Source organism: Myotis daubentonii, chromosome 10 (genome assembly GCF_963259705.1).
Source record: "Myotis daubentonii chromosome 10, mMyoDau2.1, whole genome shotgun sequence".
NCBI classification, from domain to species: Eukaryota; Metazoa; Chordata; class Mammalia; order Chiroptera; family Vespertilionidae; genus Myotis; species Myotis daubentonii.
This window is the reverse complement of record NC_081849.1, coordinates 49485332-49506390: the sequence shown is the minus strand read 5'-3', so window position 1 is coordinate 49506390 and position 21059 is coordinate 49485332. Positions and strand designations below refer to the sequence as shown.

Sequence of the window (21059 nt, the reverse complement as noted above, 5' to 3'; positions counted from 1 at the left end):
ACATTCTGTGGACTGTTAGCAATTTCCACTCCAGAAAAAAAAAAATAGTGGTTTCTGCAATGAATCTGAAGATTGTGGGTAGAATGTAAATAAAGATCTTTTGGAAAATAAGCTGTTCTTGAATGAATTCTATGAGAAGCCCGCTGATATTCAAAGCAATCATATTATATACTAACTAGAGGCCCGGTGCATGAAATTCATGCGGGGGGGGGGGGTTCCCCTCAGCCCAGCCTGCACCCTCTCCAATCCAGGATCTCTCTCACAATCCTGGACCACTGGCTCCTAATTGCTCACCTGCCTGACTGCCTGGTAACCCCTAACTGCCCCCCCCCCCCGCCAGCCTGATCGCTCCTCACTGCCTCTGCGTGCTGGCCTGGTTGCCCCTAACTGCCCCCCGCTGCCAGCCAGGATGCCCCCAACTGTTCCCTCCCTGCCTGCCTGGTCGCTCCTAACCGCGCCCCCCTGCCGGCCTGTTCACCCCTTACTGCCCCACCTGCCAGTCTGGTTGCCTCCAACTGCCCCCCTCTGCTGGCCTGGTTGCCCCTCACTTCCCCCCCTGCCAGCCTAATTGCCCCCCAAATGTCCCCCCTGCTGGCATTGTCGCCCCCAACTGCAGCCTCCCCCCACCGGCCTGGTCTCCTCTTACTGTCTCCCCTGCCAACCTAGTCACCCCCAATTGCCCCCCTCTGCCAGCCTGGTTGCCCCTAACTGCCCCCCCTGCTGGCCTGGTTGCCCCAAACTGCCCCCCCTGCTGGCCTGGTTGCCCCTAACTGCCCCCCTTGCTGGCCTGGTCACCCCTCACAACCCCCCTGCCAGCCTGGTTGCCCATGCAGCCTGCTGTTTAGTCGTTTGGTCGTCCCTCACTAACCCACCTGCTGACCTGGTCATAGGCAGCCATCTTGTGAGGGCGTGAAGGTTAATTTGCATATAACTTCTTTATTATATAGGAAAGTCACTCAAACACACAATACATACATAATTAGTGGAAATAATAAAGTCAGATGTGCTCTGTCATTAACACATTTAAATATGGCCATCCTTTCCTTATCTTTATCTTGCTGCCCTCGCTTCTTTCCAGGATTTTTTTCTGATAGGCACTCGCTCATTAAATTATGTGCTTCTGAAATTCTCTCAGCATCTACTTCTAAGACACTAGACACAGACATTCAGCATGATTTCTATTTGCCTAGGAGAGAAGCCAGATAGTCACTTTTCTCAACTTCTATGGTAGGTTGGACAACTATTGCCCAAACACCCTGGTTCTCTCTTTGTCATGCTGCTCTCAGTGGGCCGAGGATACATCTCTATGCTCTTGAACTTAAGAGTGGCTATAGACCTTAGTTTAGCCAATGATACGTTATTGGAAGTAACATATGCCATTTCCAGGTAGAAATTTAAGAGTTGGTATGTATTTCACTGTTTCTCTTTGCCCCCAAACTGGTAATATTCTAGGTATAGTCTGTGTGCCAGACTGGATCCTGGTCTGGTGATGATAGGCAACAGAGCTGCAGCCAACCTTCAGTGGACATATAGTAGCATGAGCAATAAATAAGCCATTGTTGTCAGCCTACAGTAGTTCATTCTTTTTCATTTATTCTGTATAGCATTTTCTTGTATGAATATACCACAATTTCTATTTCTATTCTACTATTGATGAACATTTGTTGTATTTTTTTCAATATTATGAACTCAAGGCTAATGAACTTTCTTGTACTATGTATTTTGATGCACATATATAACCATTTCTGTTGGAAATATATGCAGAATTAGAATTACTGGCTAATGGGGTATACATATGTGCAGCTTGAGTAGGTACTGTTAAGCAGTTTTCCAAAGTGGCTGGACCAACATGTGCTCTCACTCATAATGCTTGGGAGTTCTAGTTGTTCTACTTCCTGGCCAACAATTAATAGTATCAGTTTTTCTTTTTTCTTTTAAATTAATTATTCTTATGGGTATGTAGAAATATCTCATTGTGAAATTTAGCAACCCTCAGATGACTAATGGAATTAAACACCTTTTCCTATGCTTACTGGCCATTTGGAGTCTTCTTTTGTGAGGTGAATGTTCAACTTTTGGCCTTTCAAAAATTTTGGTTGACATTATTTTTCTTATTGATTTGTAGGCATGAGTCCTTTGTGGATTGTGGATATCTGTATTAAAAATATGCCGAAACCGGTTTGGCTCAGTGGATAGAGCGTCGGCCTGTGGACTGAAGGGTCCCAGGTTCGATTCCGGTCAAGGGCATGTGCCTGGGTTGCAGGCATATCCCCAGTAGGAGATGTGCAGGAGGCAGCTGATCGATGTTTCTTTCTCATCGATGTTTCTAACTCTCTATCTCTCTCCCTTCCTCTCTGTAAAAAATCAATGAAATATATTAAAAAATATATATATATATATTCTTCTACTTTTGGGTGAGTCTTTTTTTTTAAATATATTTTTTATTGATTAAGATATTACATATGTGCCCTTATCCCCACGTTACCCCCTACCTCCCCTCCCCCGCTCATGCCCTCACGCCCCCCCCCCCCCCCCCGTTGTCCGTGTCCATTGGTTAGGCCTATATGCTTGCATATAAGTCCTTTGGTTGATCTTTCCCCCTTACCCCCACCCTCCCCTACCTTCCCTCCAAGGCCCGACAGTCCAATCAATGCCTCTCCGTCTCTGGATCAATCCTTGTTCATCAGTTTATGTTGTTCATTATATTCCACAAATGAGTGAGATCATGTGGTATTTATCCGCTCTCCAGTTCCATCCATGCTGTGGCAAATGGTAAGAGTTCCTTTTTCTTCTTCCTCTTCTTAAAGAATACCTTTCAGCATTTCATATAATGCTGGTTTGGTGGTAATGAACTCCTTTAGCTTTTTCGTATCTGTGAAGCTGTTTATCTGACCTTCTATTCTGAATGATAGCTTTGCTGGATAAAGTAATCTTGGTTGTAGGTTCTTGCTATTCATCACTTTGAATATTTCTTGCCACTCTCTTCTGGCCTGCATGGTTTCTGTTGAGAAATCAGCTGACAGTCATATGGGTACTCCCTTGTAGGTAACTGACTTTTTTCTCTTGCTGCTTTTAAGTTTCTCTCTTTGTCTTTTGCTCTTGGCATTTTAATTATGATGTATCTTTGTGTGGTCCTCTTTGGGTTCCTTTTGTTTGGGGTTCTCTGTGCTTCCTGGACTTGTAAGTCTATTTCTTTCACCAGGTAGGGGAAGTTTTCTGTCATTATTTCTTTAAATAGGTTTTCCATATCTTGCCCTCTCTCTTCTTCTGGTACCCCTATAATTCTGATGTTGGTATGCTTGAAGTTGTCCCAGAGGCTCCTTACACTATCTTCATATTTTTGGAATCTTTTTTCTTTTTGCTTTTTCGGTTGGGTATTTTTTGTTTCTTTGTATTTCAAATCTATGACTTGATTCTTGGGATCCTCTTGTCTGCTGTTGGATCTCTGTATATTATTCTTTATTTCAGTCAGTGTATGCTTAATTTCTAGTTGGTCCTTTTTCATGTCCTCCATGGTCTCACTATACTTATTGAGGGATTCATTAAATTTATCAGCGGTTTCCATAAAATTCTTGAAAAACCTTATAAACGTGGTTTTGAACTCTATATCCAGTCATTTGCTTTCCTCCATTTCTGTCATTTGTGACCTGTTTCTTTGTCTCCACATTTTTTATGCTTCCCTGTGTTGGTAGAGTGGTTTTGTGTGCTAGGTGTCCTGTAGGGCCCAGTGGCTCAGCCTCCCCCATTACCTGAGGTGGACACTCTTGGTGCACCCCCTTGTGGGCTTTGTGCACAGTCTTGTTGTAGTTATGCCTTGATTGTTGTAGGATCACTGGGAGGAATTGACCTCCAGGCCAATTGGCAGTGAGAATCGGCTGTGTCTGCAGTGGGAGAACTTCTGTGCTGAAGACACCCTTCTGGGGCAAGACTTGCTTCAGTGGGGCTTTGGTGCTCACTGAGTCTGCCTCCTGGGTGTGTCCCTTATGGATCTGAGGAGTTGTAATCCGGATGGTCCCCCTCTGACCACTGGGTACACTGGCTCTTGGAGGTTACCCAGCAGTAGCTATGAAGAGAACTGCAGAATCCCCTTCCTTTTTTGGAGTTTGGAGGTGCCCTGATGAGGCCCAGCTGTGAAGCAATGCAAGCTGCTGTGGGGCCTTGGGCCTTCTGTTGGAAGTTCTGGGTCTGTGGCCCAGCTGCAGTTTGTTAGGTAATTTTCAGGTTGCAAAGGGCCAGGGCTTTCATATGCAAAAGCCTCTGCCAAAGCCTGGGTGGGGCGGGGTCTCAGGGAATCAAAGGGCGGAGCAAGGAACTATGGCGGATTCTCAGCCCTGCCCTAAGGGGCCACGGGAGTCTCAGTGTCCTGATAATTTAATTGCTGCAAGCACCTCTGAGGGAGAGCTGCCCTCAAGTTCCGAGTTCTGCCCGCTGCCAGACAGTCCAGTTTCTCCCTGTATGAGTCCTGGGTCCCCAGAGACTTCCCAGAACCAGAGTTCAGAGCAGTTGGGAGCTTGTGACTCCCTCCTGATTCAAAAAGACAGCCGAGTCCTCAGGTACCAGCCCCTTTCCGCGCACTCTCGAGCCTCCGTACCTTTGCACTTTACTTCCGCAGCTCCTGACCCTCAATGTGATTTTCTTTTTCCTTCTAGTTGTAGAATTTCCACTCCACCAGCCTTCCTGTAAGTTTTGGATGATGTCCGTTTTGTCTTTTTATTGTGTTTTGAAGTTGTTGTAGGAAGCAGCAATTTCGGTGTTTCCCTATGCTCCCATCTTAGTTTCTCCCCTTTTTGGTGAGTCTTTTCACCTTCTCAATCATGTTATTTTGATGAACAGAAAATTTATAACTGTAATGAAATTCAATTTATCATCCTGTTAAAAAATCTTTGCATAGATTATAAAATATGCTGATGTTAAGTTCCGAAGTGCAAATAACCAGAAGCTTCCACATCCAAGTGCCAGAGAAGATGAATATCTCAGCTCAACTAAAGACAGGGAATTCCTCCTTCCTCCACCTTCTTGTTCCTTTCAGGCCCTCAAAGGATTGGATGATTCTAACCACTTTGATGAAGGTTGATCTTTAGTCAATCTGCTGATTCAAATGCTAATTCTTTTGAAAAGACTTTCACAGACACTCCCAAAAGTAATGTACCAGCTATCTAGAAATCCCTTAGTCCAGTCAAGTTAACACATAAAATTAACTCTCATCGCTCTGGCTGCCAGCTCCTGAGAGACCTTAACCTTGAGCCAGAAGTATCCACAGAAACCATGAAATAACCATGTCTGTTGTTTTTAACAGCTAGGTTTTGACTTAATTGTTGTGCAGCAATAGATAATTAATACAGAAGTGGAGCCCATGGGACTGACTGATTTATTTGGTGAGAGAAAGGAATGGATGAAGATGCCTAGATTTTGGATTTGAGAAACTGGATAGTAGTGGTGCCATTTACCAAAGTGTGGAGAGTTTAGAAAAGATAACCTTTTGGGATGGGGGCGGGGGCGTCAAGAGTTCTGCTTTGGACACATTTTTAAGAGACTATGAGACATCCCCCAGTGGTAATGTCAACCAGGCAGCCAGTCAATGAATACAAAGTGAGTGTTCACCAGGCAACCATCATTAAATGCCTAATAAGGGATCACTCTTGGTCAGGGTCTTTTCTATGCCTTGGGGTCATAGGGTGAAACAAGACAAACTTCAATCAATTTCTATTCCATTAGTCAGCAACAGATCACAAATTAACAAGATGATTTCAGAAACAATAAGTAATGAAAACAATGGAAAAATGTCAAAGATTGTTGGGGGGGGCATGCTAGAGAGATTAAGGATGATTTGTTAAAGACACAGTAAGGGGCTTGAACTAAAAGTGTACATTTTAGGAACTCCAGCATCCTGATGGCATTTAAATTGCCACTGGAATTGATGAGATCTCCTTGAGGGAGAATGTGTAAAGAGAAAACATCTCAGAACCAGCCCTAGGGCTTCATCATTTAAAGGTCAGAGTCAGGAGGACCCTGCAAAGAAGACCGACAAGGTAGGAGAAACACTGGGAGAGGATGGGATCACAGAATACCAGAGAGGAAAGGTGTTTATTTTTTGTTGTTTTTTAAAAAATATTTCTATTGATTTCAGAGAGGGAGAGGAAGAGAGAGACAGAAACATCAATGATGAGAATCATTGGTCAGCTGCCTCCTGCACGCCCCCCACTGGGGACTCAGCCCGCAACCTGGGCATGTGTCCTTGACTGGAATCGAACCTGGGACCCTTCAGTCCGCAGGCTGATGCTCTATCCACTGAGCCAAACCAGCTAGGGCTGTTTTGTTTTGTTTTAAAGGGAGCGGTGATCTGTGCCCAACGTGGTTATAAGTTAAATACAATTACAGCAGAGAAGAAACCACTGGATTTTATAACATAGATGCATATATGGGCAATTTAGTATGAGCAAATTCTACAGATAAGTGAAAGGAACACAAGCTATATTAGAATGGGTTAAGTAAAGAATGGGAGATTAGAGCTATTCCCTAAGGTTAGTTGCTAAGCCAAACAATCATTTTCTGATGCTTCTAAACAATGAGCAAAGAATTTGGGCAGGGCTCAGCAGGCCCATTCTTCTGCTCCACATTGTGTCAACTGAGGTGCATCAGTGGTATTCAGTTGGTGGCTGGACTAGTCTGGAGTGTCCAAGAAGGCTTCACTCACGTATATGTCTGTCGCCTTAGACCTAGCTAGAAGGCTGGCCTTCGCTGGCCACTTTCCTTCTCCATGTCTTCAGGGACTTTCACAAAGACAGTCCAGTGGGGTGGTCAGATGTATTACACAGACGCTCAAGGTTAAAGAGCAAGTGTTCCAAGTGACAGAAGGTAGAAGCTGCTAGTATCCAAGGCTGTGCCTTTACACGTACAAGTAAACAGTACCACTCTATTTTATGAATCCAAGCATTCACAGAATCAGCACCAACTTGAAGGGAAGGATTCTTTACCCACTTCTCAATGGGAGGAGTGTCAAAGTGGCCATCATTAATCTGTCACAAGAAGTAATAAGATGAAGCAGCTACTGTGGACAAGTCTTTCGAAGAGATTTTACTTTTTCACAGAAGCAGATAAAGAGGGCAGTCGTTAGGATGCGGGATCAAAGAGCATTTCCCCAGAAAACTGTGAGTGACAATAAAGCATGTTGGTGTCTGATGGCCATATTCCAGAAAACAGGAAGAATACATGCTGTAGGACAGAGAAGGTGTAACTGGGACCAAAATCTTTAAGAAGGAAAGAAGAAAAGGGACCCAGAGAAGGGGAGGGGCTGGCCACAAGTGGAGCAGGAAACACCTGATTCATTAGACAGGAGAGATGGGTTTGCAGAGGCAACTCCTAGCTGGCTTTGCTCAGAAGTCCCCTTATCAGTGAGACCTTCCATGACCCCCCCCCCTTCCTTAAGTGGTACCTCAGTGCTCCTTATCTCTCCCCACTGCTTCATACTTCTCCATAGAATACGTGTATTATGCACACCAGAGCAATGTCCTTGATGAGCTGTAAGGTCAGGAATGGTGTTGAAGAATGAGATGCTTGATACCCAGATGTTTGAAGGGGACACACAGTGGTCACCTTCTGTGCCATCCCTTCCTTCTATGCCTTTTCTGGCTGAGTCGGGGGCATCAAGTTACCAAGCCCGCCTGAACCACTAGGATTAAGACCTGGTTGGCGCAAAGTGAGAGCCCTTTAAAGCCTGGCTCTCCTTTAGCTCCGACCTACTGGTTCTCCTCTCCTTTCCCGGTCTCAGCAGTTGTTCACGGTTTCCTCCTTTTAAAGTCTCAGGGAGCCCGCAGCTCCCGGCCTCAGGCAAGTGCTGAGCCAACCCCAGGGCCACCTTCTGTGTGCCCAGCCCCAGGGCTGGCCGGAGGGGCGGGGCCGGGCGGGGGCAGGGGCGGGGGACAATTTCCCATGGTGTAAGGTTGCAGGCAGGCAGGTTTGCCGGTCGGTCCTGTCGTCGCAGCATCAGTCCATCCACTGTTAGTCTGCCCCAGGCCATGGCGAAGCTGATGGTGCTCACCCTCTTGGGGCTGGCGATGACACACTTCAAGGATCACCAATCTTCTTACCAGTAAGTCGGGTTGTGGTGCGGGCTGCAGCACCTGTTCTCCCCACCCCAACCCCTACCAGCCCAGGACAACCCCGCCCCTCTCCCCCCAAAGTGGGGTCCAGGCTCTTAACAGAAAATCTGCAGGCAAGTGCTGGATGGACATCCCTCAGGGGTTTTGTAAATGATTGTCCAACTTTTGTGTGACACTTGAAAACATTTCCTTGCTCAAGGTCTGAGAGATGGTGCAAGTTGGCATACAAGAACTAATTTTTTATGAAGACCTGTGTGCCTGGCTACAGAGTCACTTCTCAATCTCCCTTCAAAACAGAAAACCAGACTGGGGGGCGCCCTGATATTGTGTGAACCAGGGAAAGGAGCCCCCAACATGACCCATGCCCTCCAGTGGGGACTGAGGAGAAGGGGTAAGGAGGGGGAGAACCCTGGCACTGGCATTTGAAATCCTGGGTTCTCACTCTGTCCCTTCCATTGTGGGATCTTGGACAAATCACTTTACATCCCTAACATGCTGCTTCACTCATATAGGAAGCAATTAACACTGTGTCTGGGACATAGCAACTACCGGATGAATGTTAGTGCGCTACTTCCCTTGAAGAATTTTTATGTTGTTAGATACTGAGGGTAGGGGGGTAGTTTTAAGAAAGTATCAGTTGTTTTGTGGTAACTTTTTACAGGGGTTCAAAGTCTAGAGATCATTTAATCCCTACCTTGCTGTTGACTTTGAAGTAAAACATTACTAAAAGTCAAATTGAACATTTTGGATTTTAAAAAAATTATATAACCTTATGGACTAATTAGAAGCTTACATTCAGACGAGGTTTCTAAAAAAATTAATTGATTTTTTATTATTTTATTTTTTAATATAAAAATATATTAAATACCCCCCCAAGCTAATCTGAATTCTATTTATATGTTAATTTTCTCACCAGAATCTTGTATCATTCTTACTCATTTTTACACATAGTTACTGAATCCAAACTGGTGTTAAAAAAATCAACTAAGTAAATTTTAAAGATATTATTGGATTTATTCATTGATTCAGGAGTTTAGCAGCATCCAACTTAGCAGATAGAATGTACCTCCAAGGAGTAATACAAAATGAAAGACTTTTATAGGTAGATGGGAGCAAAAACAAGGAAATTATAGTAAGCAGAAAAGCAGGTTGATTATTGCAAGGTTACTTTCTTTTAGGGGATGGTGGAGGTCTATTAGGAGACTCCTGATGGACTAGTTTAAGAAGTTGAAACCTTGCCAAAACTGGTTTGGCTCAGTGGATAGAGCGTCGGCCTGGGGACTGAAAGGTCCCAGGTTCAATTCCAGTCAAGGGCATGTACCTGGGTTGCAGGCACATCTCCAGTAGAAGATGTGCAGGAGGCAGCTGATCAATGTTTCTAACTCTCTATCTTTCTCCCTTCCTCTCTGTAAAAAATCAATAAAATATACTTAAAAAGAAAAAAAAGAAGAAGAAGCTGAAGCCTTAATTGTCTCAGTTTAATAACATGCAGGGGTCCTCAAACTTTTTAAACAGGGGGCCAGTTCACTGTCCCTCAGACCGTTGGAGGGCCGGACTATAGTTTAAAAAAAAAAAACTAAGAACAAATTCCTATGCACACTGCACATATCTTATTTTGAAGTAAAAAAACAAAACGGGAACAAATACAATATTTGTATTTGCATGTGGCCCGTGGGCCGTAGTTTGAGGACCCCTGAAGGGCTTAACATAAGCCACTCTATTTGGAGCCTATTATTTATTTATTTAATTTATTTGTTTGTAAACCTCATCTGAGGATATGCTTTTATTAATGAGAGAGAGAGAGAGAGAGAGAGAGAGAGAGAAACACCGATGTGAGAGAGAAACATCGAAACACTAATCAGTTGCCTGCTGTGCATGCCCTGACAGGATCAAACATGCAACCTAGCTATGCTCCCTGACCAAGAATTTAAACTGAGTCACCTAGCCAGTGCTTATCTTGTTGCTAATATGTCACAAGGGACATTATGCATAAATTTAACTGATAGTTATCGACATCTATAGTGATCAGGAAATGTAATGATCATTTCATATTCACTATTTCTTTCACCTTTCATGGAAATTCATAATTCTTTCCTTTTAGATGAGCAAACTATGTTTAAGAAACAATTATTTACTGAAGTTGTTAACTAAATGGTAGAACTATGGTGGGTCTTCTGGAGAATGTGTTCATTTGGGGAGAGGGGAAGGAGAGTTCACAGTATTAGAGACCATTCAACCTGTTGCAAGGAGGGATGGGACTACTGAAAGCTTGGTAGAGGGATTATGTTAGAGCAAGATTACTAGCTTCGGTAATAGGCATGTGGTGTATTTTAATAGGAGAGAAATGTAAAAGGAAGTTAAAAGGATGAGTAACAAAGTAAAGATCATGTTTTTATTGGGAAATCTTGTATTTGAGATGTTGATTTGCATTTGAAATCAGCACTGCCATGCCTTACCTCTCATCTTTATAATCAGTCTTCTAAAAGAAAAAAAAAAAGTTTTTTATTTTAGAAATCTGTCGCCATTAACCTCTCATCCCTTAATCCATGACTAACTGACTTCCAGCCATATCACTTTGACAAAATGTCATCAGTGACATTCCTGTCTCTAAATCCAATGGCTATTTTTCAGATCTCATCTTCATTGACCTTTTTCATATGTAAAACTATTGATTGCTCTTTTCCATTTTTAAATAATTCTTCCATGTTGTTTTGCCCTGTATACTCCCTGCTCCAAATTGCACTTCTCTTTCCTTTTTCAGTCTCTGCTATCTCCTCCTCTTTACCAACTGTATCACAAGGTGTGTTTTTTACTGCTTTATATCCTTAGACAATCTCATTTGCATCAGAGTTTCTATTACTGTCTATTTCTTGGTGATTCACAATGACCTATTTTCATTCCAGATTTCTCTGATCTCTGGATCAGAATTTCTACTCACCTACTCAGCTTTATTGGGATATCTCCAAGGCATCTCAAATTTATCATGTTCAAAACTGTCCTCATGTACTTCCTCTTTGTTCCTCAAGCCTGTTCCTCTGCTACCACTCCCTATCTCAGTCACGGCCATCCCTGAAATGTACTCCTCCCCCTAAACCCTACCACAGCTGATGGTGATTAATTCATCATCCAGGTCTGTTGCTTTGGCTTCCGAACACATTGTCTGTCTGTTTTAGTCTCCATCTCGATTGTCCTAGTTCAGGTTATTTTGCTCTCCCTTTGGAACATTTTGAAGCTTCCCACTCACCTGTTCAAATGTAGACTTCCTTGCTTTAGTCATTTTTCCACACCATAGCCAACATAATCTTTTCAAAATGCAAATCTTAACAAGCCATCCCATTTCGGAACACTTTTAAAAAAATAAAGATAAAAATGAATGACTTAATCAATAAAAAATAAAAAAATGAATGATGTATCTTAAGAGACCCTTCCAAGAGGGTCTGATGTACCTTAAGAGAGTAATCTGATCTTTTCAACCTCACCCCACTCTATTTGTCCCCTTCCTCTTAAAGCACCATAGTCTTTTATGTGCACCATGATTTCCCAGGAATGTTGCACATGCACTTCCTGTGACCTGGAATAGTTGCCTTCCTTCCTTCATCTTGTTATTGTTTCCTTATCCTCACCTCAAGTTTATTTACTCAGAAAAAAATTTCTCAGCACCTGTGACTAAATCACTGTTTGTGTGGTACATACTAATGGAATCATTCATTGCTTTCATAATGTGTACCGCATTTTATGTTACAAATTTGTGTAATGACTTTCTCCTTTTTATTTTTTTATTATTTTTTAAAAAATATATTTTATTGATTTTACAGAGAGGAAGGGAGAGGGATAGAGAGTTAGAAACATCGATGAGAGAGAAACATTGATCAGTTGCCTCCTGCACACTCCCCACTGGGGATGTGCCTGCAACCAAGGTACATGCCCTTGCCTGGAATCGAACCTGGGACCCTTAAGTCCGGAGGCTGATGCTCTATCCACTGAGCCAAACCAGTTAGGGCGACTTTCTCCTTTTTAGACTAGAAGTTCCAAAAAGGTAGGACTTGTGCTTATTTTTGCTCACCAGTGTAGCCCCCTAATTTGACACAATGCCTATTCTGTAATTGGTGAATATATATTCACTAAGTGAATGATTTAATAAATGCAAGATCGAAAATATTACCTTCCTTATATAATTATTCTTGAGACACTTAGCTTATCTCCTTAACTAGAATAGTCTATTTGGAAAGTAGGTACTGACTTATAAAATTCACATTTCCCTCAAATGTGTAAGTTGGCATATAGTAAGTCCTTTGTTAACATTTAAACTGAAAAAAATATGTGAAAATTAAGCAATTTAAATCTGTGTTTTGTTTTTGATGTCTTAAGAAATGTTTCCTCTACTGCCTATCATAAGAATCACAAATTCTTGGGTGATCTTCAAAGCAATAGAAGCAGAAAAGGAACCTATTAATTTACATGTTTAAATAATCACCCTTGGTGTTAGCAAGGCAAGTTTATGAAACATCAATGTAATATAATTCATAAATTTATATTTATAATTGACATGGTAATAAGGAAAAACTAATGACATAATTCACACATGTCTTAAGAAATATACTCATCTTCCTACGCTTCCTACCTTCCTTTCTTCCATCTATCTCTATATATAACAGCCTAAGCGACCGAACGACCGGTCACTATGACATGCACTGACCACCAAGGGACAGGTGCTCAACGCACAGGATCGGGTTCCCTCCTCTCTGGATTGGGCCTCCAGGAATTGGGCTGAAACTGACTACCCGACATCCCCCGATGGGTCCTAGATTGCAAGAGGGCACAGGCCAGGCCGAGGGACCCCACTGGTACACGAATCCATGCAGTAGGCCTCCAGTATGTTTATATTGATCTAGTTCAACATAAAAATCAAGTTTATTTTCAATAGACTTAAAAATGTTGACTTCTTTTTTCCTGATTCACAAAATAATCTTTGATTTTTATCTAACCAACTTTTTGCTAGGGGCAGAAATATGTTTGTCTTTCTGAATGATAAAGAAATTGTTACTGACCCTGACCATTGATTGTGGCTGGAGCATAGTCCTGATGCACCAGGGTTGTGGGTTGGCTCCCTGGTCTTGGCACAAACAAGAATCAACCAATGAGTGCATGGATAGGTGGAGCATCAAAGTCTCTCCCTCTCTATCTACCCCTTTTTCTCTCTATCTAAAATCAATAAATAAAAACTTAAAAACATAGAAATTGTTGCTTATGTCTCAAAGTCAGAAGTACACTGCTTAAAGATTGTACACTGGGAGGAAAGGGAGAGGAGATGGGGAGGAGATGGGGAGGAGAGAGGGAGGAGAGGGGGAGGAGATGGGGAGGAGAGAGGGAGGAGAGGGGGAGGAGATGGGGAGGAGAGGGGGAAGAGATGAGAAAGCTAAAGAGTAACCTCAGAACTATGTTCCAGGATGGTTATTTAAGTTAGGAAAGTTACTTCTATCTCCACTGTTGACAGAACAAGATAAAAGGGGGTTAGCTTCAGCATTAAAGGCTTGGGTACAGACCCGGCTTAGGCTCACCCACTGCTCCCAAGGCTCATTGGCAGGGATGTGATTAAGTAATTACCTTGAGGAGGCTCTGGGAGCCACCAGGTGCCCGTCCTCAGGGTATTCACAGAACCAGCTGGGCCAGAGCCTCCACTCCTGCCCAGGGATGACGCTGGCAGCCTGGGCTCCTCACAGGCCCCCCCACGGCCAGGCCCCCACCCCTGCCGTCAGGCTGCTGTGGCTGCCATGACACTGGCACAGCGCCCGCCCTGCCTCGCCTGAGCTCAATCCGGATGGCCGTGATGCTGTTGCCCCATTTTGCTTCCATTAAAAATGCCTGCAATATCCCTCATGAACATAGATGCCAAAATACTCAACAAATTCTAGCAAATCAGATCCAGCAATACATCAGAAACATCATACACCATGACCAAGTAGGATTTATCCCAGGGATGCAAGGATGGTACAATATCCACAAATCAATAAACGTGATACATCACATAAACAAATTGAGAGATAAAAATCACATAGTCATATCAATTACGCAGAAAAAGCATTTGACAAAATCCAACACCCTTTCTTGATAAAAACTCTCAGCAAGGTAGGAATAGAAGGATCATACCTCAACATAATAAAAGCCATATATGACAAACCCACAGCCAACATCATAATCAATGGGCAAAAACTAAAACCATTTCCTCTAAGAACAGGAACAAGACAGGGATGCCCCCTCTCACCACTCCTGTTCAACATAGTACTGGAAGTATTAGCCATTGCGATCAGACACGAAGAAGAAATAAAAGGCATCCAGATTGGAAAAGAAGAAGTAAAACTGTCCTTATTTGCAGACGACATGATATTATACATACAATACCCTAGAGACTCCATCAAAAAAATTATTAGATTTAATAAATGAATTCGGCATGTAGCAGGATACAAAATGAATGCCAAGAAATCTATGGCATTTCTTTACACCAATCATGAACTTACAGAAAGTGAGGCTAAAAAAGCAATCCCATTTACCATCACACCCAAAAAAAAAGATACCTAGGAATAAACTTAACTAAGGAGGTAAAAGACTTATATACGAAAAACTACAGGACACTGAAAAAAAGAGAGAGAGGAAGACATAGACAGATGGAAGAACTTACCGTGTTCATGGATTGGTAGAATCAACATCATCAAAATGTCCATACTACCCAAAGCAATCTATAGATTCAATGCAATCCCCATTAAATTACTAATGGCATATTTCACAGATCTAGAACGAACGTTCCAAAAATTCATCTGGAATAAAAAAAGACCCCGAATAGCTGCAGCAATCCTGAGAAAGAAGAACAAAGTAGGTCAGATCTCAATACCAGATATCAAGTTGTATTACAAAGCCACTGTTCTCAAAACTGCCTGGTACTGGCACAAGAACAGACATATAGATCAATGGAATAGAATAGAGAGCCCAGAAATCGGCCCGAACCAATATGCTCAATTAATATTTGACAAAGGAGGCAAGAACATACAATGGAGTCAAGATAATCTCTTCAATAAATGGTGTTGGGAAAACTGGACAGATACATGCAAAAAGATGAAACTAGACCACCAACTCACACCATACACAAAAATAAACTCAAAATGGATAAAGGACTTAAATGTACAACAGGAAACCATAAAAATTCTAGAAGAATCCAAAGGCAACAAAATCTCAGACATATGCCGAAGCAATTTCTTCACTGATACAGCTCCTAGGGCACTTGAAACTAAAGAGAAAATAAACAAATGGGACTACATCAAAATTGAAAGCTTCTGCACAGCAAAAGAAACCATCATCAAAACAACGAGAAAACCCACTGTGTGGGAAAACATATTTGCCAATGTCATATCTGATAAGGGTTTAATCTCCAACATTTACAGGGAACTCATGCAACTTAACAAAAGGAAGATAAACAATCCAATCAAAAAAATGGGCAATGGACCTAAATAGACACTTTTTGAAAGAGGACATACAGAAGGCCAGGAGACATATGAAAACATGCTCAAAATCACTAATTATACGAGACATGCAAATCAAAACAACAATGAGGTACCATCTCACACCTGTCAGAATGGCTATCATCAACAAATCAACAAACAACAAGTGTTGGAGAGGATGTGGAGAAAAAGGAACCCTCTGCACTGCTGGTGGGAATGCAGACTGGTGCAGCCACTGTGGAAAACAGTATGGAGTTTCCTCAAAAAACTAAAAATGGAACTCCCATTTGACCCAGTGATCCCACTTCTAGGAATATATCCCAAGAAACCAGAAACACCAATCAGAAAGGTTATATGCACCCCTATGTTCATAGCAGCTCCATTCACCATAGCTAAGATTAGGAAACAGTCTAAGTGCCCATCATCAGATGAGTGGATTAAAAAACTGTGGTACATCTACACAATGGAATACTACGATGTCGTAAAAAAGAAGGAACTCTTGCCATTTGCAGCAGCATGGATGGAACTGGAGAGCATTATGCTAAGTGAAATAAGCCAGTTGAGAAAGATAAATACCACATGATCTCACTCATTTGTGGAATATAGAGAACAACATAGACTGATGAACAGGGACAGATCCAAAGACAGAGAAACAGCGATCAGACTATCAATCCCCAGAGGGAAAGTAGGGGAGGGTGGAGGTAAGGGGAGGAGATCTCCAAACCAATGGACATGGACAACAGGGGGATGAGAGCATGAGGGGGGGGGGGGGGTTGGGGGTTAGTGGGGGGATGAGGACACATTTGTAATACCTTAACCAATAAAGAAATTAAAGACTAAAAAAATAAGATAAAATAAAAAATATTCTAGAAAAGGAAGATATTACCGGGAGTTGCACTACAGCTGTCACTTCATACTTACAGCAACGGCCTCCAGGATTTGTTTAACAGCATCTGCAGCATCTCGGTCACTGTAATATCCCTTTTCCACATCCTAAAAAACACACATGTGCTCAGTTGAGTGGATGCTAAAAGAAGTTAGTTATATTACTGTTAAAAAGGATGCATTCAAATAATTACAACAGGCTACCCTAACACCAGGAAAAAGATTTCCATAAACTGGCACTTTAGAAATCTTTGGGTTTATTTAAGAAAATAAAAGACATTCATTTTCTATTAACATTATAAAAATAAATAGGAAAAAAAATTTTTTTAAATAACTTATCAAAGACCTAAATGCAAAAATGAAAGTATATGAAGAAAACATAGGAGTCAATCTTCCTGGCCTTAGATTAGACAATGGTTTCTTAGATATAATACCAAAAGCACAAGTGACAAAAGAAAAAAAAAATGGGTAAATTGGGCTTCATCAAAATTATTTTTTTGTGCCTCAAAGGATATTATCAAGAAAGTGAAAAAACAACCCACATGGGAGAAAATATTAGCAGATTATTTAATCTGATAAGGCCTTATATCCAGAATGCATAAAGAATTTACAACTCAAAAAAAAAGGATAAATAACCCAATTTTTAAATGGGAAAAAGATAGAAATAGACATCACTCCAAAGAAGATTTATAAATAGTCAATACGCACATGAAAAGATGCTCAACATCGATGGTCATTAAGGCACTGCAAATCAAAACTATAATGAGGCCCAGCCAGCATGGCTAAGTGGTTGAGCATTGATCTATGAACCAGAAGGTCACAGTTCGATTTCCAGTTGGGGCACATGCCCAGGCTGTGGGCTCCATTCCCAGTGTGGGATATGCAGGAGGCAGCCAATCAAAGATTCTCTCTCATCATTGATGTTTCTATCTATCTCTTCCTCTCCCTTCCTCTCTGAAGTCAATAAAAATATATTTTTTAAAAAACAAAAAACCAAAAAGATGTCTGTGTATTTCCAACCCTCAGCAAACACTGACCTGAATCTCAAGCTATTACCGAGGCTTTAACTTTTTGATGAGCTGGATGATAGCCATATATATATTTTATTGATTTCAGAGAGGAAGGGAGAGGGAGACAGAGCTAGAAACAGCAATGATGAGAGAGACTCATTGATTGGCTGCCTCCTGCACGCCCCTCCTGGGGATCGAGCCCACAACCCAGGCATGTGCTCTGCCTGGGAATCAAACCAGGGACCTCTTGGTTCACAGATCGATGCTCAATCCACTGAGCCACACCAGCCGGCCGGGTGATAGCTTGAAGTTCAAAGCTCAGCAGGATCTTAAAGATGTCTGCCACACCCAGTTCCCTCATCAGCTGTATCATTTTTTGTTTGTTTATGCAATAAAAGCACATGCTGACACATTCCTCCCCCCACCCCTGCAGTTCTGTATTTTGCTTCTCACTTGGCATCATGCTCTGAAGACCTTCATAGCAGCACGCAGCTCGCTCTCGCTCTGGCTCTCGCTCTGGCTCAGAGCTGGCTGGTGTCCCAGCAGCCCGGGCACAATAACCCAGGCCCTGCCACCCTCTGCCCTGCGGGCTCTGCCCCGGGAGCCATGGTGTATGTAGGTCGCTGTGCAGGTGGCCGGTGTGACCGAGTTACCGAGCTGGGGCTGCGGGCCAGGTCCCTGTGTCTCCCTACCTGCCGCTTCCACACCCACCTCGGGGTGCAGCACCTGCTCCCAGCCAGCCCGGTGCCTCTGGCCTGCGGGTGGTGTGCTCATCTCGGGGAGAAATGGGTGTTAGTTTCAGTTGCATTCCTGTTGTTGGGAACCACGAAGAGCCACTGGACTGTGTGTTCCTGGAAGAACGATCCGGACTTCTCGTCCAACATCCACCCGAACACCCAGCACCGGCTTTGGGAGGCACCTGGTGAGACCGGACCGCGCACCTCCCTCCCCTCCCCTCCCCTCCGGCTCCCTCTGGAGGAGGAGGGGGCGCATAGCACGGGAGACCCGCTGAGGCCGGCTCGTCTGCTCCTGTTTGGTGGCTGAGCGGTGGCCCAGGGGGCTTGGCCGATGCCAGCGTGAGCTAGTCAGGCTGAGCCAGGGCGATCCTAGGGGCGCCATCTCAGCACCAGGGCCCCTCCCCGCCCAGGCCGGCATCCCTCTCCTCTGAGCCGGGTCCCGTGGGTGGCCTGCCCGGCCGTGAAGACCCCGGAGCCTTCGTGTGGCCCCAACCTCAGCCCTTGTGCTCACAACCCTTTGTCGCAGCCCCTGGTCTCCTCAGAGGTGACCTCGCCCAGGGCGCAGGCTGCCTCCGCTGGGAAGCCCGGTTGCTGAGGGTTGGAAATACACAGACATTTTTAATGGAAGCAAAATGGGGTAATGGTGTCACGGCCATCCGGGATTGAGCTCAGGCGGTCGCTGTGCCCCTGTCATGGCAGCCACAGCAGCCTGGCAGCAGAGGGGGGGGGGTCCTGGCCGTGGGGGGGCCTGCGAGGAGCCCAGGCTGCCAGCTTCATCCCTGGGCAGGAGCGGAGGCTCTGGCCCAGCTGGTTCTTGGAACACCCCGAGGGCGGGCACCTGGCGGCTCCCAGATCCTCCTCAGCGTAATTACTTAATCACAAACCACGAGTACTCAATCACCCCCCCCCCCCCAGTACTTAACCACGCCCAGCCCGGTGAGCCTAGCGAGCCCTTGGGATGAAGCATAGCCGGTGGGCCCATAGTAGGCCCCAATAGGGAATCATTGAATGAATGAGTGAGGAGTATGCAGAAAATAGACTGATCAGGGTGAGCCTGGCCCCAAGGAAAGTTCCAGTTTGAATTTCTTAATCCATAGTTAAAGATCCTCACTTTCTCTTGTAAGAGCAAGCACCTTGCAAAGAATAATTCACAGCAGGGGATATGTGATTTCCAGCCAGAATTCAGAGGGGTATGAATCTGGGACACATCTCAGCCATTGCACTTTATCCCTTAGACCTGGAACATTTGGACTTAATCAAGCTCTTGACAAGATATTTTCTAATCATTGAGGAAGAGAAAAATATGAGAAGGATTATAGCAACACAAGGCAGAGTTGTCCTCGGGTGTTTCCTACAGCTTTTAAGCGCTGTTCTCTGTAAAGTTTGCTTGGGTAGAGGGCTGAATGTGAGCTTTGCATTCATACTTGAGCTCCAATCCCAGTTCAGCCACTTCATAACTTTGCGGCTTTGGAAAGCCACTTAATCGTAGTCACCTGTAAAATAGGGAACGTAATACCTTGGCAAGTTGTTTGTGGATTAAATGAGGGAGTATACATACTTGAAGTCTAGTAGCAATGATTTTCCTGTTGAGATATGATTTGTTTTGGCCACAGATTTGAACTCAAAGCCACTTAGTGCTGAGTTAATGCCTCCTTACCTACCCTGGACTCGTTTTGACTGTGATCATTCTGTTTTCCAGGTTTGAGATAATTTTCCATGAAAGAGAAGCTAGAATTAGAATAGGGGCCAGGCAGCATGCCCACTCTTCTGGTCTGGTTTTGACTCTAAGAAGAACTAATTTGGCTCTCCTGGACATTTTTCACAAGACTTGGCCCATTCAGCAATTTCACATGCTTGGTTCTCTTCCATGCCACTCTTTGTACTGCCCTTGGTTATATCTTCTCCCTTAACATCTTGTACCAGTGCTTTGAGTTCCTTGGGGCATTGTATGAATATTCACTGAACTTTCTCTAGTCCAACGTTTTTAAAAATGGTGGATCACAAAATCCATGCAGCAGATTATGACCAGTATTTTCAAATAAATGAAATAGAATTAAATAGAAAAGTTAAGGATGTACCTAGCACATGTATTAGGGTAAGAATTCGTTTGTGAACCTATTTCAGATGGGTGTGGTATGTGGATGTGTGTGATGTGTGTTTCTACTATGCAAAATGCTTTTCCTAATGTGGATTTCAGTCTAAAAATTTTCAAGCCACTGTTCCCTCATTTCCCCTTTTTATTTCTCTATTATGAATTTTTGTGATTGTATGTCAGATTCCCATTTTTGAAATGCCTTTTAGTTTCTCATGTCCTGGGGCAGATGCCTACCTTCCTTTAAAGTTCTTTCTTTCTTTCTTTCTTTCTTTCTTTCTTTCTTTCTTTCTTTCTTTCTTTCTTTCTTTCTTTCTTTCTTTCCTCCTTTCTTTCTTTTCATCTTTCTTCCTCTCATCCTCTCTTTCTTTCTTTCTTTTCTTAAAGAATAGTTTATTGATTTTTAGAGAGATGGGAAGGGTGAAGAGAGAAACAGCAGAAACATCATGGCTGCTTCCTGTACTCCCCGCACTGGGGATCAAGCCTGCCACCCAGGCATGTGTTCCGACAGGGATGGAACCAGCAACCTTTTGGTGTATGGAGACGATGCCCAACCAACTGAGCCACACTGGCCGAGGCTAAAGTCTGCTTTCTAAGTTTATGTTCATCATTTAGGGAACCACCAGCTCCTTGCAGGCTAGGCCTTCCTCCTCTCTGGATCTCTGGCAGCCAGGCTGGTGGTTCTCTACCTTGGTTGTACATCAGGGCGAACTTGGTGCTTTAACAAAGCAGTTACTGGACCTCAC

At 43.4% G+C, this 21059-nt stretch overlaps 1 protein-coding gene across 1 annotated transcript in view; it reads left to right on the top strand.

The window, feature by feature from the left end:
• Positions 1-7965: 7965 nt before the first annotated feature.
• PON1 (paraoxonase 1) overlaps positions 7966-21059 on the top strand; it is a 35458-nt gene continuing 22364 nt past the window's right edge. Inside the window, exon 1 of the mRNA XM_059712366.1 lies at positions 7966-8089. Within this exon, the coding sequence (XP_059568349.1) occupies positions 8016-8089 (74 nt within the window). The 5' untranslated portion in view covers positions 7966-8015. The remainder of the gene's footprint in view (positions 8090-21059) is intronic.